This window comes from Bos taurus, chromosome 3 (genome assembly GCF_002263795.3).
Source record: "Bos taurus isolate L1 Dominette 01449 registration number 42190680 breed Hereford chromosome 3, ARS-UCD2.0, whole genome shotgun sequence".
NCBI lineage: Eukaryota > Metazoa > Chordata > Mammalia > Artiodactyla > Bovidae > Bos > Bos taurus.
This window is the reverse complement of record NC_037330.1, coordinates 85,910,438-85,928,571: the sequence shown is the minus strand read 5'-3', so window position 1 is coordinate 85,928,571 and position 18,134 is coordinate 85,910,438. Positions and strand designations below refer to the sequence as shown.

The 18,134-nt window shown below is 42.0% G+C and overlaps 2 protein-coding genes, 1 long non-coding RNA gene and 1 pseudogene across 3 annotated transcripts in view; 1 reads left to right on the top strand and 3 right to left on the bottom strand.

Moving 5' to 3' along the window:
• LOC521656 (cytochrome P450, family 2, subfamily J) overlaps positions 1–1,303 on the bottom strand; it is a 35,893-nt gene extending 34,590 nt beyond the window's left edge. The window contains exon 1 of the mRNA XM_059884552.1: positions 1,216–1,303. Within this exon, the coding sequence (XP_059740535.1) occupies positions 1,216–1,245 (30 nt within the window). The 5' untranslated portion in view covers positions 1,246–1,303. The remainder of the gene's footprint in view (positions 1–1,215) is intronic.
• Positions 1,304–1,926: 623 nt separating this feature from the next.
• LOC132344977 (uncharacterized) lies at positions 1,927–6,411 on the top strand. Its single transcript, XR_009494076.1, has 3 exons — positions 1,927–2,202; positions 4,505–4,629; positions 5,662–6,411. It is a non-coding gene; the product is annotated as an uncharacterized lncRNA (long non-coding RNA).
• Positions 6,412–12,473: 6,062 nt separating this feature from the next.
• CYP2J31P (cytochrome P450 family 2 subfamily J member 31, pseudogene) overlaps positions 12,474–18,134 on the bottom strand; it is a 9,046-nt pseudogene continuing 3,385 nt past the window's right edge.
• The window catches only part of LOC132344976 (craniofacial development protein 2), a 25,946-nt gene continuing 24,429 nt past the window's right edge, over positions 16,618–18,134 (bottom strand). The window contains exon 2 of the mRNA XM_059885336.1: positions 16,618–16,703. The gene's annotated coding sequence lies outside the window, so the exon portion shown is untranslated. The remainder of the gene's footprint in view (positions 16,704–18,134) is intronic.

The window sequence follows — 18,134 nt, the reverse complement described above, 5'->3', positions numbered from 1 at the left end:
CCTAACAGGCTTCTCTGTCCATGGGGTTTTCCAGGCAAGAATACTGGGGTGGGTTGCCATGCCTTCCTCCAGGGGATCTTCCTGACCCAAGGACTGAACCAACATATCTTATATCTCCTGCATTGGCAGGTGGGTTCTTTACCACCAGTGCCACCTGGAAGCCCCTGGGGAAGTAGGAAATGAAAAATTTCTGTTCCATCAGTACAGAGTTCCAGCCATGTGAGATGGAAAATTTCTAGAAGTCTTGTGCACGATACTGTCTTTAGAGTTAACAGTATTGTACTGTATATACAAATTTCATAAAGCAAGTAGCTGTTGTTCAGTTACTAAGGCATGTCTCTTTTGGGACCCTATGTATTGTAGCCCAGCAGGCTCCATTGCCCATAGAATTTCCCAGGCAAGAATACTGGAGTGGGTTGTCATTTCCTCCTCCAGGGTATCTTCCCTACCCAGGGATCAAACCCACATCTCCTGTTTGGCAGGCAGATTCTTTACCACTGAGCTACCAGAGAAGCTCTAAAACAAGAGCGTGCATGCTAAGTCGCTTCAGTTGTGTCCAACTCTTTGTTACCCTATGGACTGTAGCCTACCAGGCTTCTCTGTCCATGGGATTCTCCATGGACAGAAGCAAGACTACTGGAGTGGGTGGCGGTGCCCTCTTCCAGGTGATCTTCCCAACCCAGGGATTGAACTGGTGTCTCTTGTGTCTCCTGCACTGGCAGGTGGGTTCTTTACCACTAGTCCCACCTGGGAAGCTCCTAAAGCAAGTAGATCTCCTATTAATTGGCTTTGATCATACATACACACACACACAAAGACCTAACTATATGCTGTCTAGAACAGACCTACTTTAATTATGGAGATAGATTGAAATTAAAGGGTTAAAGGAAGATATACCATGCTAACACCAATCAAAGAAAACTGAAGTAACTATATTAATCGCTAATATTAGGGCAAGGAGAAGTATCATAAACTAAAAGGGCATCACATAATGAAACAAGGTCAGCTTTCCAAGAAGACATAGCAATTGTATGTGTGTGCACCTAACAAGGGAGCTTCAAAATGCATGTAGGCAAACTGATGGAACTCCAAATAAAAATAGATGCATTTCCTATTATAGTTAGAGACTTGAATACCCCTCTACTATCAATGGACAGAACCAAGCAGCAGAAAACCAGTAGAAGCAAAGTCGAACTCTATGGCATTATCAATTACCTTGATCCAATTAATCTTTACGGAATTCATCCAACAAGAGCAGCATGCATATTCTTCTGAAGCACATGTAGAACACTAACCAAACAGGCCACATTCTAATATAAAACACACGTTATCAAATATCAATATAGAAATCACACAAATTATGCTTTCATAACAAAACTGAGTTAACTAGAAATCAACTAAAGAATAGCAGGTGGAAACTTCAAACTACTTGAATGTTGAACAACATACTGATATATATAAACATGGCTCCAAGAAGAAATCTCCAAAAAATAAAAAAATCTTTGAACAAATGAAAATATAGCTTATCAAAATGTACGGATGAAGTGAAGTCAGTGTTTTGAGGAAAATTTAAAGCATTGAATTCATATATTAGAAAAGAAGAAAGGTCTGGAATAAACAATCTAAATGTCAAACTCATGATTGTATAAAAAGAAAAGAAAATTAAATCTAAAGAAAGCACAAGAAAATAAATAACAAAAACAAGAGCAGCAATGAATGAAATTGAAAATAGCAACAAAATGGAGAAATTGAAGAAAATCAAAATTAAAAAAATTTTTTTTAATTGGCAAACATCTCACCAAGTAGCTGAGAAAAAGAAAGAGAGGGTATAAATTATTATCATAACTGAATAAGTGCCATAACTACTCATCTTATGGACATTATAAGAAAGGAATATTATGAATAACTATAAGCCCAAAAATTTGATAGTGTAGATGAAATAGGTCAATTCATTGAAAAACAAGAAAGTTGGGGGGTGGGGTGGATTTAGAACAGAGTAATCTCATCTTGCTAAGATGAGAAAATATAGATTGGAATCTGGGATGATTGACATGGACGAATGTCCCAGATGCTCATTCTTAGTGGCCTCCAGCTTCTGTCATGGTATCTTAGCAACAAGCAGGCTTGAGTAAGATCACAGGGAGAAGAGCCTGACATGCAGGTAGACTGTGGAGTCCCCAGGTCTAACAAAGAAGTATCCAGGTAGCTGCCCTTGTTTCTTAGTCATCTGCCAGCCTCCACCTCCTGTCAGGCCTCTATAAATATATAGGGGCCTGGAGGTGGCCCCGTCTGATAGACCCCCTCTCTGGTGTACAACCTCCAGCCATTCGGACCAGAACACATTTCTATACAACTCAGGGTATCCAGAGTGCCGTGTTCCTCGTCTGCTTATAAGAGTCCAATCTCCAATCTGACTCTAATTTTCACAGCAGCTGATGCATGTTAGGGTCTCTAAGGCAGGACAAGGGTGAAGGGAATATTCAAGTCTGGGGTGCTTTTTAGTAAAATCTGCATCTCACCCACGATGTCACAGAACATGTCATATGCTGGCCACACTATGTGTCAGACACAGATACAGGGGAAGAGGAAAAGAGGACCTGAAGCTTCCAAAACAGATGAGGAATAAGAGAGTTACAAAAGGACAGAAAACAAAATCTTTGTGTAATGCTTTTACAGAAGAGAATTCATATTTTAGAGACTCTAAAATATGAACTTGAGGCAAAAAGGAGACATTTTGCATGGTCAGAAAATTCAGCTACTCCCAGTCTTGTGTCCCCAAGCTTCTAGTTAACTGTGGTCACATGCTACTTGAGCCTGTGTCCCGCTGCATCTATTAGGCAGGATGAGTATTCAGGGGTTTTCCACTGATTCCATTGGAGAAGGTAAATGCTTCTCCTTCTGGAATCATGGAAAATGCACAGCAGAGCAGGAATGGACCTCAGATATGACTCCAACACAGTCCTTCATTAAACAGATGAGACTGAGAACATAATGGATAGAAACTTGGCCAATTTCTCAGTTTCCTATATGGATGATCCAACTGGGGAAAAAAGAAGTGGAAGACAAGGTCTCAGATATTCAGGAAGTTCAAGGCCTGGTTATATTGGTTTTATTCTAGAAATATCATTGTTGTGCTTTGCAGACATCAACTTTCTAGGAAGTTACACGGAAAGTGCATTCCAGTTGAGGGTGGCTGGGGATTCAGACCAAATTCTATGACCAAATTCAGATTCTATGACAAGTTCTGTGATATTCTGGATGAGACACAGCTTTTACTGAAAAGCATCCCAAGCTGGGGTTCCAGGCCACGCCTATCTAGTCTACACCAAACTCTCCCTCTGTTTCCTGTTTAGGAAACAAAATCATTTCACCGAGACTTACTCTTGGCTCCAACAGGCCCAGGTTAGCTCCAATCAGATTCTCTTTCTCTCCCCCTCACTTAGTCTATTTCCCTTTCTAATGGTATTTATTGGATTAGCTTTTACTGAATCCTAAGCAGTCAAGGCTATGGTTTTTCCAGTGGTCATGTATGAATGTCAGAGTTGGACTGTGAAGAAGGTTGAGTGCTAAAGAATTGATGCTTTTGAACTGTGGTGTTGGAGAAGACTCTTGAGAGTCCCTTGGACTGCAAGGAGATCCAACCAGTCCATTCTGAAGGAGATCAGCCCTGGGATTTCTTTGGAAGGAATGATGCTAAAGCTGAAACTCCAGTACTTTGGCCACCTCATGCGAAGAGTTGACTAATTGGAAAAGACTCTGCTGCTGGGAGGGATTGAGGGCAGGAGGAGAAGGGGACGACAGAGGATGAGATGGCTGGATGGCATCACTGACTCGATGGACGTGGGTCTGAGTGAACTCCGGGAGTTGGTGATGGACAGGGAGGCCTGGCGTGCTACGATTCATGGGGTCGCAAAGAGTCAGACACGACTGAGCGACTGACCTGAACTGAAGCAGTAGGAACAAATATCCCCATGTTCTTATGGTCCTTTTTATTCTGAGCTATTTAAATTCCTTAATTCTAACAGCCTTAGGAAGGTTTAGGGCAGTTTACCAGGTTTCATTTTATGTCTGAATGGGGGTCAGTATCCAAACTCCAAGGATGCTCAGTGGGACCTGGCCCTTTGGTTGATGCCATTTTCTCCCCTCAGTGACCACACACAGGAGGGCTGAGCAGGATTCCCACATTTCTGTTCCCTGATATAAAATACTCTGCTGTTGTTGTTGTTATTCAGTCATTAAGTCATGTCCAACTCTTTATGACCCCATGGACTGCAGCAAACCAGGCCTCCTCCCTATTCTTCACTATCTCCTGGAGTTTGCTCAAACTCATGTCCATTGAGTCCGTGATGCCATCCAACCATCCCATCTTCTGTTGCCCTCATCTTTTTCTGCCCTCAATCTTTCCCAGCATCAGGGTCTTTTCCAATAAGTTGGCTCTTCACATAGGTAGCCGAAGTATTGGTGCTTCAGCTTCAGCATAAGACTATCTACCAGTGCTTATCAGTTCTGTTTAGGCTGGAAACGCTTGTGAATCACAGCTGACAATCAGTTTGCAAGAAAAGATCACAACCATCACATTGTTAACAGCAATAATGGAGTCGAGAATAAATGCATGAGAGAGGATTAAAGGTAAGGAGGCACCTTGCTGCTACTGCTAAGCCACTTCAGCCATGTCCAACTCTGTGCGACCCCATAGACGGCAGCCCATAAGGCTCCCCCGTCCCTGGGATTCTCCAGGCAAGAACACTGGAGTGGGTTGCCATTTCCTTCTCCAATGCATGAAAGTGAAAAGTGAAGTCAAGTCATTCAGTTGTATCTGACTCTTAGTGACCCCATGGACTGCAGCCTACCAGGCTTCTCCATCCATAGGATTTTCCAGGCAAAAGTACTGGAGTGGGGTGCCATTGCTTTCTCCCAAGGAGGCATCTTATAGACAGGAAATATTTCCGTAATTTTTTCTGCCTAATCTGATTTCTATGTTTGGTTATATGTAGTGACATTCTTCTTAGCTCTACTGTCCAAGGCCAAGGTAGTGTTTCTTAGTAAACAGGATAAACCGCTTGTCTATAGCATCCTGCCTGCCAATCAGGAATCTCCCTGCCCACTGACTTCCCAGGGGCCAGTCTGAGGCAGAAGCAGGATAAACTTGCCCAATGTTACCAAGTGTGAGGGCCTTTCTGAGTGACCTCCATGGCTGCCCCAGGCCAAACTTCTAACTCTTATCTGCCATTTGGCACTGCTCTCACCTAGGCCATTTCAAAAGGCCAGAAGCAAGTCCCCATCTAAGGAAGGAAACAGAAGGAGGCAGACCAGAGTTATGACTTTTATGATACACTTTATGGTTTCCAAGCCACTTGAAGCCTATTATTTCCTCTGGTTTTTATAGCAACTCATTCTTTAGAGAAGGATCATTTTCCACTTTATATTTCCTAGATGAAAATGAAGTCACTCGCGACATAATTGATTTGCTCAAGGTTCCACTGGAGATGGTAAAGCTAGGGTTTGGATCCAGTTTCCTCTGAGTCCAGTTCCTATGTCCTGTCCTAGAGGCACTGAATGCTGCTCCCTCACTTCTGAGCAGGTGCCCTGCCATGAGGTGGTGGGCAGGAACATAAGCTCATTCTTCCTGCTTTCCTTCCCCTCCTGCTCCCCGACAATCAGGCTCAAGGAACAGCACAGAGCCAGTGGCTGACTGAGGAGATGGTGAGGCTCACTCTGAACTGCAGGCTCAGCTTCTCATCACCTGGAGGCCTAAAGGTAAATTTTTGCAGAAGTGAGGTAAAGAAAATAAACAACTCAGTCCTGGCCAACTGTTCTCCAGGGCACATCCACATTCCTAAAACACAAAAATATGAGACAAGTTACCTGCTTAAGTGGTGTCTGTGTGCAGCAAGGAGTGAAACCTATGAAGTTCTGCAAAATCTGAGCAAAGGGAGGGGCTTTATGTACTCAACTTATTTAATCACAGCTACCTGGGTAAACTGAAGCCCAAGGAGCTAAGTCCACAAGTGCACACTTAGCACCTTCAGGGGTCAGGCGGGTGAGGCACGGGGTGAAGATGCAAGCTGTGGATAGAACAAGTGAGGCGCTGGGTTGACCTACAAATGACATCTAGCCTAAATTCTTTCAAAAATCCATTAGCAAACAATGACTATAAAAACACACAAAAAGCAAAATTCTGTTTTAATTTTTTTCAATCTTCAAAAGAAAACTGTTGAGAAGTATAAGAAAGTGAACATCAGATCAAGGCTTCCCAAGTGTGAGGCACCTTCTCTCTACATTACGTTTCCCTCCATTGTGACCTGGAATCTCCCTGCCAGGGCTCCCCATGCAGGGCTGATCCCATCCCATCCCACCTCTGCATGATGTACTCTGCATATAATTTAAATAAGCAGGGTGACAATATACAGCCTTGACATACTCTTTTTCCTGTTTGGGACCAGTCTGTATTCCATGTCTGGTTCTAACTGTTGCTTATTGATCTGCATACAGGTTTCTCAGAAGGCAGGTAAGGTGGTCTGGTATTCCCATCTCTTAAAGAATTTTCCACAGTTTATCGTGATCCACACAGTCACAGTCAAAGGCTTTAGCATAGCCAATGAAGCAGAAGTAGATGATTTTCTGGAATTCTCTTGCTTTTTCTATGATCCAACAGATGTTGGCAATTGGATCTCTGGTTCTTCTGCTTTTTCTAAATCCAGCTTGAACATGTGGAAGTTCTCGGTTCATCTGTTGTTGAAGACTGGCTTAGAGAATTTGGAGCATTAGTCTGCTAGCATGTGAAATGAGTGCTTCTATGCAGTAGTTTGAACATTCTTTGGCATTGTCCTTCTTTAGGATTGAAATGAAAACTGACCTTTTCCAGTTCTGGGGCCACTGCTGAGTTTTTCCTATTTGCTGGCATATTGAGTGCAGCACTTTAACAGCATCATCTTTTAGGATTTGAAACAGCTTAACTGGAATTCCATCACCTCCACTAGCTTTGTCCGTAGTTATGTTTCTTAAGGACTACTTGACTTCACACTCCAAGATTTATGGCTCTAGGTGAGTGATCACATCATCATGGTTATCTGGGTCATTAAGATCTTTTTTGCATAGTTCTTCTGTGTATTCTTGCCACCTCTTCTTAATATATTCTGCTTCTGTTAGGTGCATATCCGTTTCTGTCCTCCATTGTGCTCAACTTTTTAGGTTAATTTAAACATGTCTGATTCTGTCAGCCATTCCTCATGGCACTCCAGCGTCTTTCCCACCTTCCTCCAGGAGCTTCAATGTGTCAACATTCCTCCCTGTGTGTGGTTCCACACCTGCACACCTTACAGCAAGTGAAGTATCCTCCTCTGAGGAGATATCAATGCTTCTACTAATGGTATGCCAATAAGTGGAAATAAAAAAGGAGCTGCAAAGAAATGTACAATTCTGCCAACTCGAGGAGAAGGAAGAAATATTCTACGTCAAAGATGATACCACCACACAGTGATGTGTATTAACCAGAGGGGTTACTGTGTTAAAGAATATACATACAATTTCACTTTTTTTTCCTGCTTCTGGCTTATAATGTTGGAAAAGTGCATGATATGGGGATGAGGGAGGAAAGCAAAACTTCCTCACGCTTAAACTCTGGCATCTGACTCAGCTTCACTTGTGTTCTGCACTGGGGAGCTGGGGGAAGGGGTAGGAGACTGAGCATTGAGCCAACGAACCATGAAACAATACTTACTCCTCCTTTTGTGTGTATCTCCTTCAGATATGGGGAAAGAATAGAGAACAGACCTCAAAAAGGCAGTATTTCAGCTTTCCAAAGACTTCAAGTCAAATACCACTAAATCTCTATCTTTATTTTTACTTGTATCAACAATTCTGAGTTATGTTATTCCTATACTCTATGAAATATTGCCTATATTTTTCCTCCCCTGTGGTAGGCTGAATAATGTCCCACAAAGATGTCCATGGCTTAATCTCTGGAACCCATGAATGTTAAATGCAGACAGAAGTTTGTAAATACAATTAACTTAAAGATCTTGATATGGCAAGATGATCCTGAATTATCCTAGTGGGCCCAATACAATCACAAGAGTCTCATAAGAGGGGTACAAGAAGGCGTAGAGGATGGGGGCAGAGAGGATGCTATTTTGATGGCTTTGAAGATGGAGGAAGGGGCTCTGAGTCAAGGAATACAGGCAGCCTCTACAGGCTGGAAAAGTGCATCAATGGATTCTGCCCAAGCGCCTCCAGAAGTAGCAGCCCTGCCCTCACCTTGACTTCAGTCCAGAGAAACTGGCTTCAGCCTTTTGACCTCTGGAATTATAAGACAATAAATGTGTGCTTTTTTAAGATTCTGCATTTTTGGTGATTTGGTACAGCGGCAGTAAGAAGCCAGAATCTCCTTATTTCTTTTTAAGAACAAAACTCAGGAGAAAACTCTGATTTCTTATCTTTTCTATTTCCTGCAGCATCAGTGAAGTCTCTTGGTTCCGCAGGATTCCAGTCTCTCCTGTGGTTTTCAATCACACTGTCAATAAACATGTTCAGTTTCTCCCATTTAATAAAGAGTTTGGTGGGGTCCTGGAAGGAAATTCATTATCCTTGCAAAGAAATTGTAGAGCTGATGGGGAAAACAGAACAGTCATGGAGACAAGTTGTTGTCGTTGTCTAGTCGCTAAGTTGTGTCTGATTCCTTTGCAACCCCATAGACCACAGCCCGCCAGGCTCCTCTGTCCATGGGATTTCCCAGGCAAGAATACTGGAGTGGGTTGCCATTTTATTTTCCAGGGGATCTTCCCAACCCAGGGATCAAAGCCACATCTCCTGCATTGACAAGTGGGTTCTTTAGCAGGGAGCCATTGGGGATGACAGTTTTCCACTTTTGAAGACAAAGAAACCATCTTCTCTTTCCATCTCTTCTATTCATTCATACTTAACCAGAAATGGTATGGACCTAACAGAAGCAGAAGATATTAACAAGAGGGGGCAAGAATACACAGAAGAACTATACAAAAAAGACCTTCACAACCCAGATAATCACGATGGTGTGATCACTCATCCAGAACCAGACATCCTGGAATGGGAAGTCAAGTGGGCCTGAGGAAGCATCATTATGAACAAAGTTAGTGGAGGTGATGGAATTCCAGTGGAGCTATTTCAAATCCTGAAAGATGATGCTGTGAAAGTGCTGCACTCAATATGCCAGCACATTCGGAAAACTCAGCAGTGGCCACAGGACTGGAAAAGGTCAGTTTTCATTCCAATCCCTAAGAAAGGCAATGCCAAAAAATGCTCGAACTACTGCACAATTGCACTCATCTCACACACTAGTAAAGTAATGCTCAGAATTTTCCAGGCCAGGCTTCAACAATACATAATCTGTGAACTTCCAGATGTTCAAGCTAGTTTTAGAAAAGACAGAGGAACCAGAGATCAAATTGCCAACATCTGCTGGATCATGGAAAAAGCAAGAGAGTTCCAGAAAATCATCTATTTCTTCTTTATTGACTATGCCAAAGCCTTTGACTGTGTGGATCACAAAAAACTATGGAAAATCCTGAAAGAGATGGGAATACCAGACCTCCTGACCCACCTCTTGAGAAATCTATACACAGGTCAGGAAGCAACAGTTAGAATTGGACATGGAACAGCAGACTGGTTCCAAATAGGAAAAGGAGTACGTCAAGGTTGTATATTGTCACCCTGCTTATTTAACTTATATGCAGAGTACATCATGAGAAACGCTGGGCTGGAGGAAGCACAAGCTGGAATCAAGATTGCTGGGAGAAATATCAATAACCTCAGATATGCAGATGACACCACCCTTATGGCAGAAAGTGAAGAACTAAAGAGCCTCATGATGAAAGTGAAAGAGGAGAGTGAAAAAGTTGGCTTAAAGCTCAACATTCAGAAAACGAAGATCATGACATCCGGTCCCATCTCTTCATTGTAAATAGATGGGGAAACAGTGGAAACAGTGGCAGACTTTATTTTTGAGTGGCTCCAAAATCACTGCAGATGGTGACTTCAGCCATGAAATTAAAAGATGCTTACTGCTTGTCAGCAAAGTTATGACCAACCTAGACAGCATATTAAAAAGCAGAGATATTACTTTGTCAACAGACGTCTGTCTAGTCAAGGCTATGGTTTTTCCAGTAGTCATGTATGGATGTGAGATTTGGACTATAAAGAAAGCTGAGTGCCAAAGAATTGTTGCTTTTGAACTGTGCTGTTGGAGAAGACTCTTGAGAGTCCCTTGGACTGCAAGGAGATCCAACTAGTCCATCCTAAAGGAAATCAACCTTGAATATTCATTGGAAGGACTGATGTTGAAGCTGAAACTCCAATACTTTGGCCACCTGATGTGAAGAACTGACTTATTGGAAAAGACCCTGATGCTGGGAAAGATTGAAGATGAGAGAAGAAGAGGACAACAGAGGATGAGATGGTTGGATGGCATCACCGACTCAATGGACATGAGTTTGGGTAAACTCCGTGTGTTGGTGATAGACAGGGAGGCCTGGTGGATTGCAGTCCATGGGGTCACAAAGGGTCGGACATGACTGAGTGACTGAACTGAACTGAACTGAATCATGAGAGTCACCCTGGACTCATCATCCCTATCTCAACCCTCTTTTCCTCTCTGGCAAATCATTTTGGCACTCCATTCAAAATATAACCAGTCTTGGACCACTTCTCACCATTCCATCTGCTTTGTCATCCTCATACAAAACACTAACATTTCTTACCTGGATGCTGTAAAGCCTCCAACATTTTTCCTGATTCTCTCCTAACCTCCTTCCCAGTCTATTTTCCACTGAGCTGCCCAAGGGATCATTTAACAGTTTAATGGGATCATTTCACTTTTTGGCTCTCAATCCTCCAATGACTTTCCAAGGCATTTAGACAAATTCTACATCCTTCTCCTGGCCTGGAGCTCTACATAATCTGGTGCCTCACCCTCCTGTTGCCTCCTCGGCTATCACTCTCTGCCATCTTGTTCTCTTTACTCGTTCCAGTCCAGCCCCATTGGTCTCTGCAAAAACATAAAGGATTTTCTTCTTTAGGACTCTGCATTTGCTATTCCTTGCACACAGAATGCTCTTCCTCTGAAATCCATATAACTCCAATTACTAACTTCATTAAACTGAAAGTGTTATATGCTCAGTCAGGTACTGCTCAAATGTCACTTACTTGAACCTGTCTTACCTGACGTTCCTATAATGAGCAGCTCATCTGGTACCTCTTTCCCTTATTTTGCTTTATTTCTTTTTCTTGGTGATTGTCACGTGTGTGTGTGTATGTGTGTGTGTGTATGTGTATGTATCTTTGCGTGTATTAGCTCTGCTCCTTTCTAGTTATTGGGCTTCCCTGGATTCTCAGTTGGTAAAGAATCTGCCTGCAGTGCAGGAGACATGGGTTTGATCCCTAGGTTAGGAACATCCTCTAGTGAAGAGAATGGCTACCCATGCTGGTATTCTTGCCTGGAGAATCCCATGGACAAAGCAGCCTGGCAGGCTACAGTCTATGGGGTTGAGACTTTGGCAACAATAATATTATTAATAATGATGATGATGATGTAATTTGTCACTACATAGCTTAACTTGCTGCCCATAGGGCACAAGGGTTATTTTCTTGGCAGAATCACATGAGATCCATATTAAATATCCTTAACACAGAGTGAATGGACAACTATGTGGATTTGCTTACACATTCCCATATCTGCTTGCACACTTTAGGGTGCTTCATTTTATCTTTAAAAGATTATTATAATATTAACTGAGGTAGAGTGTACAATTGTCCAATAGTGCCTGATCTATTTTGGGTCTCTAAAAATACATATTACCTCTGTCCCACTGTACCATCCAACCTTCCCAGGAATTTCTTTTCCCTGACAATAGTCAGTGAGGTACCCCTGAGGTCCCAGACTTCCTAGGTTCTGTCTTAATAGGAAGGAAGAAAATGGAATTACTGGATGGGAGAATTACCATTACAGAAGTGGGAATAAGGAACGTTATTCAAAAACAACATTGACAGTAGTCATCTTAAAAGCTCACATTCATTATGCCCATTTAATGTACCAGGATTCATGCTAACTGCTTATTCAGTTTTGGTGAAATGTGTCCATAAATCTCCAAGCAGTGTTGCTTGTTAAAAGTGAATAAATCTTCCTTTAGATACCTGAGGGTTTATTTATCTCAACCCTTGGGGCTGATTTCCCTTAGAAATGTCTTCCAAATCCAGAAAAGGGGCTGAGAGACCAAGCGGCTGAGCAGAGGTTTTGACAGACTCAAAACCTTAGCAGGACAAAAGAGGAAGGCAGGAACTACCAAGGAAGGGGTGAGGTTTGAATCCCTTAAATCCATATCCTACAAGTTTAGAATATAATGTCATGTATGGATGGGTAAGTAGTACAACCGCTTGGAAACATTTAAGTTTTTTATGACCAGGTGTACATGCAAGAGAAATGAGCACGTGTGTCTACATGAACAACTGAACAAGAACATGGCAGCTTTATTCACAACATCTCCCAAACTGGAAATCCTCTGCATGTACATGAATGAAGATAATAAAGAAAAAAAAATCAGTAACATATTCAAACAGTAGAAAACTATGCAGAGTGAAAATAAGAGCATCTAACCCAGATGAGTCTGAAAGCAGTGTGCTCGGGGAGAGCCAGAACAGAAAGGCACCTCTGATGGAGGGTGGAGATGGGGGTAGGGAGGGGCACGGAGAGCAGGGGCTCAAAAATGATGACAGCACTGTGCTTTTAAAGAGCACAGGTGCACGTGTATATGTCATGTAGAGTGCTGTACTATACATGAATGCTAGAGATGTTCTTTGTCTACAGTAAATATGTAAAATATTACCAAAAACACTAAAGTCAACAGATTGCTTTCAAATAAGCTTGTGTTGAAGTCATTTTCAAAATATTACTCTTTAGCTGAAAAGGAATAGAAGAGTCCATCTCATCTGTGTCTAACACCAGCCCAATATCCTAATCCAAGATAGGAAGTGAGAACTGCCTTACACGGCACCTCACTGATGTCTGCAGATACATGGCCTCATCCATCAGCCTCAGCAGCTCCTGGACTGTCCTGGTAGTCAAACAGCTCCCCAAAGGCGATGGAACAAACAATATTGGAAACTGCATTGTTGATTGTGAAGTGAGGGTCGAAAGGCTGTTCTGGAGGCAGAAGAAGAGGTGGAGGCTTCAGATTCTTTCTATTTTCCAGAGTCTATTCCACGTGACACATGACACACTGATTACGACCACCCCTGAGACTGGACCCACAGCCCTCTGCACAGGGTCTGACATGCAGCAAGTACTACGTCAGTGCCTGGGGGCCAGTCTGATTACCAGGATTTTAAAACCTACAATATGCTTTAAATCCATGTTCTTATTTTGAATTCTCAAACTCCACAAGGGCAGGTCATGGCTGCTGTTTGCTGTCATTCCCTTGGGGCCCTCACAGTGCTGGGTGCAGGACACGCATGTAGGCACTCATTCATCATCTGTTAGTGAACCTATGAGCCACGGTTCCTGCACCTGTCTTACGACACGCTCACCGTTCTCCTCTCCTACTGTCTGGATGAGGTAGGCGGCCTCTTCCTGAATGCATTCCTCTAAGATCTTCCTTCCTAAACCAAAGTTCCTCAGAGTTGTCAGGGCGGACCTTCTTTGCTCCTTCCATATGTGGCCATTAGACATGATCAAGCCTGGGAAAAAGAAAACCAAGGTTATGAAAAGAAAGTCAACAAGACCCACGAGCAACAATGTACCAGATGGAAGGAAGGAGAAGGGTTTAGGGTGTTTGAAACTATTCAGAGAAAGAAAAAATCCCAAAGCAAAGGATATAAGCAACTCACATTTACTGATTGCTTGTAGGGCTGGACACTTTGGCATTTGTAATGTATTATGTAATTAAGTACTCACAGAACCTCTCTGAGGTACGTCTTATCATACCTGCCACATCCTGAAAGTTTTATTGATAAGAAAAATAAGGCACGGGGATAAAAATAAACTCTGCAAAGTCACAGAGTGAGTAAGCAGCTGGACAGGCTTTCAAAATCAAGTCTGCTTGACTCAAAAGGCCATGCTTGGATGACTTGTTGCATAAAAAGTACACTGAAGTAGATATTATGCTACATATTAAGAATTAATTTATGGATTAGTGAAAACCCATATTCATAAGGAGAAAGGCTTTCATCTAACCTGATCTTAAAAAGAGAAATGAATCACTCGACAAATCAAGGAAGTATAAACAGTCTGTGCAGAAGGAACAACACAGGCAAAGGAAAAAAAAATCCATCTTTGTGTGTTCAATAAATGATCATTTATTTCGTAATACATGTGAGGTCATCACCCTTTCATTTCTTCACTTCAGAGCACCCTTCAACTCCTTCTCATTTCTGCCTTTGCCCTCCACCACAACAAGGACATGACCTTCCCTGCCATCCAGTCCAGGATCCTCTCAATCTCAGTTTGAAATGTCAGCTGCAGGAGACACTTCTTTCTTGGAACACTCTTCCAATGGTGTCCAGGTCACACACTCTACAGATTTCCCTCCCAATTCTCTGATCACAGAGATATTCCCGTATCTTTCATTAACTCATCTTCTATAGAATTTTGAAATGATGGAGCTCTTCAAGATGAGGTCTGAAGTCTCTTCTTTCCTTATCTATGCTCCATTTTGGGGAAAATCTCATTAACTCCTAAAATTTTAAGTGAAATCTACTTATAATGAACATCTATTTCGATCTCTCAGCTCTGGACATATATGTAAGTGCCTGCTTGACTCTGCTGATTTATAGGCATTTCACACTCACGAATCTATGACTGAATTCACACTTTACTCTATACAACTCTGCACCCAGGCCAGCCAACACCTCCTCCACAGCTTATCCCTTTTCTTTATCTACAAATTTGGGTGTCTACCTCAACGCCTCATTCTCTCTCTCTCTAGGTCATCCTGTCTTACTGGATTTGCCTCCTGAGTAACTTAAATCCATGTATCGTCGTGGCCACTCTCCTGGTCTAATCTGCTGTCATTTCTCTCCACCTCCCTAGTCCAAGCCAGCACCTCGTCTCACCTAAAATGCTGCAATAGTCTCTTGCTCCCTTTATTCCATTCTTCACATTGTAGTTTAGAGAAGTCTTTAAAATGTACCATGTAAGTATGATGATCCCTTTCTATACTGAAACCATGCAGGAGCTTCCATTGTTATTAGGTTAAAAAGCTACATCCTTAATGAGAACTTGCATGAACTCTTCCTGCTTGAATTCAGCAGCTTTATCTCCATTTAATCTCTGTTCTTCCTACACTGCTGCTGCTGCTGCTGCTAAGTCGCTTCAGTCGTGTCCGACTCTGTGCAACCCCATAGACGGCAGCCCACCAGGCTCTACCGTCCCTGGGATTCTCCAGGCAAGAGCACTGGAGCGGGTTGCCATTTCCTTCTCCAATGCATGAAAGTGAAAAGTGAAAGTGAAGTCGCTCAGTCAAGGGACCCCAGTTACTGCAGCCTACCAGGCTCCTCTGTCCATGGGATTTTCCAGGCAAGAGTACTGGAGTGGGGTGCCATTGCCTTCTCCAACACTGGCCACCTTCAATTCCTCAGTTCTGTGTTCATCTTCCCACCCCAGAGATGTTTCCCATTATATTCCCTCTGCCTGATAGTTTCTTAACTTTATTAAAATAATTGTTACTTATGTTAGCTTTTCCTGAGTCTCAGGATGTTAGATACTCCTAAGAAGTGCATCCTGCTCTTATCTTCAGAACACTATGGCTTTAAATCATTAGAGAAATTGATACTGCTTTCCTGAATGGAGTGTAAGTTACAGAAACACAAGGGTTTTGTCACTCTCCTCATTGTTTTGCCACTGGTGCCTAGCACCAGGCTTCACATGACAAATAACAGAGCGAAATGATGTAGAGTTAATGGATGAAATATTGCAAAGAGGAATTGAGAAAAACTTGAAAAAAATGGTACTTTGGTAGAAGAATATATTTCAGCTTTTCATTTAGATTTTTAAATGTGCAAGTTTATTTTACGATCATTTTAAGTATTCATGCCAAACTCTTATAGACTGTAGGCTCAAAGTACCTGGTGAGCACAGCCTTAATAACAGGACATAAGAAATTAGAGGCAAGAAGGGATCACACAATCAGCAGGAGGAAGCTGATCCACCTCCATTTTTCTGGGGAAGAGATCTGAATGGGAAAGTAGAAACAGAGCCTGGGAATGCATTGCCTTTCCTCTGCTTCAACAACACATTACATCACTGAATGATGAGGATACTTATTTATCAAAGTGTCCTGAGTGAGTTCACGCAGGTGAAGCTGCTTCTCCCAAATCCCTGACATTAACACTGACCCTGCCAGGTGCCCTGAGGGGGTGCCTTCAACCGGGAAATGAGGGACTCAGCTTCCTTGAGGGGCAGGAACTTATGAGGGGGCTGGTCCCTGAAGTACTGGAGAATTACAGTCACAAAAGTACATTTCAGAGACTACAAGAATATCAAACATTCACCTCTTTCATTAGTCAAGAAACTTACCATGTTTCTTAAAGATATTCTCTTGGATACGCTGTATGGGGTGGTTCACAAGTTTTGGTCCTGGTAGACAAGGGCTTCTTTGATTTTGGGCAATCCACTTAAAAAAAACTGTAGAAAATCCACCCATTTCCAGGCTAATCATGTTCCCATATTTCTTCACAATCTGAAAAACAGTGGAATGATCACAGGTAAGTATGCACAGGTATGTGTGTCCAGGAATGAAGGGTGTATGTTGCTGATGGAACGTACATAGAGAGGAGTCTGTGTGTGGAGTGTTGTGTGTACACCTTGGTAGGATGGGGATGTTTCTACCTGTCTCCATTTATCCTCCTCTCAACTAGACTCCATTATAGGACATGTGCATTCATTATAAACATTCACTCATATGTTCAACCTACTTGAATTGAGTGAGCATGAACCACTGCAGCCTGAGAATAAGGCAGAAAGATATAATAAAGCCCTCATTTCCTCCAGGTTTGCCCAACCTCTTCAATTGCCATGCACTGATGCTCCTCCAAGTCACCTAGAACTCCATGGACTGTGTCACCCCATGAGAGAAAACATCATGGATTTAGTCTCATTCCACCACCCTGCTCCCATATTAAAGACCAAGCCTGAATTCAAGCCTTCCACTGTCCAGTTTATTCATCACTAGCATAGTAAGTCTGTCTTGTTAGAAAGAGCAGAACCAAGGTTCTATCTTAGTCTGGTCTGCCTCTAAAGTATATGTCTTTCTCTAAGAAAGGGTAGGATGGGAATCAGATTTTTTACTTCATTTTGTTGAACACCTGGAAGAACTTCTAGGGTTTTATTTAAAAAAGATTTCTCAATTAATTTAGAATATATAATAAGGATTTTTTTGGAACTACTGAAAATCTCAGGTTAAGCTAAAGGGCTCCTCACAGAAAAGGTATACAACCTGGGATTTCAGCTTGAAGCACCTTCTGAAATGAATTTCTTCAGAATTTCATCTCTGCCAATTCTCTGCCTGTGTATATTTTCAGTCCAAAGGGACTGGATCAAACACTGTAATGGTACTGTGTAAACATGGATAGGTCAGATGAGTCCTGAAGCCCTGGTATTGATGATGGTAATGTCTACCAATTCTTAAGCATGTCATGCCAGTCACTGGGCCAATTGCTTTACATGGATATAAATGTGTGAGCCACAGTCATCTGAGAATACTTTGTCAGGTAGAGAATATTATTCCATGTACAACAGGCAAGTCATCAAAAAAGAAATAATTTAAAAGAATAAGAGAGGTTAAAAATAAGGTGGTTCAAGAGGCTAACACAGACTTAAAATCAGAAATGATTATAGAAAAACAAGGATTAACATAGGAGCTAAAAAAAAAGGCAAATAAAAGTAATAGGTTACAAGAAGTTTATCCTATGAAGGATAAAAATATCAAATGTAGGATTAAGCACTTAAATAATAAAATAGAGCAAAATAAATGTTTAGAATAAAAAAATTAGAAATGGTAAGTTAGTGAGATGAGATAAGTTGAGCGAGATTCTATCATTTTGGTTTGGTTAAACCCAAAACCAACTGACCAAAGGTACAAAAAGAGAAAAAGGAAAAAAAGAAAAGTATA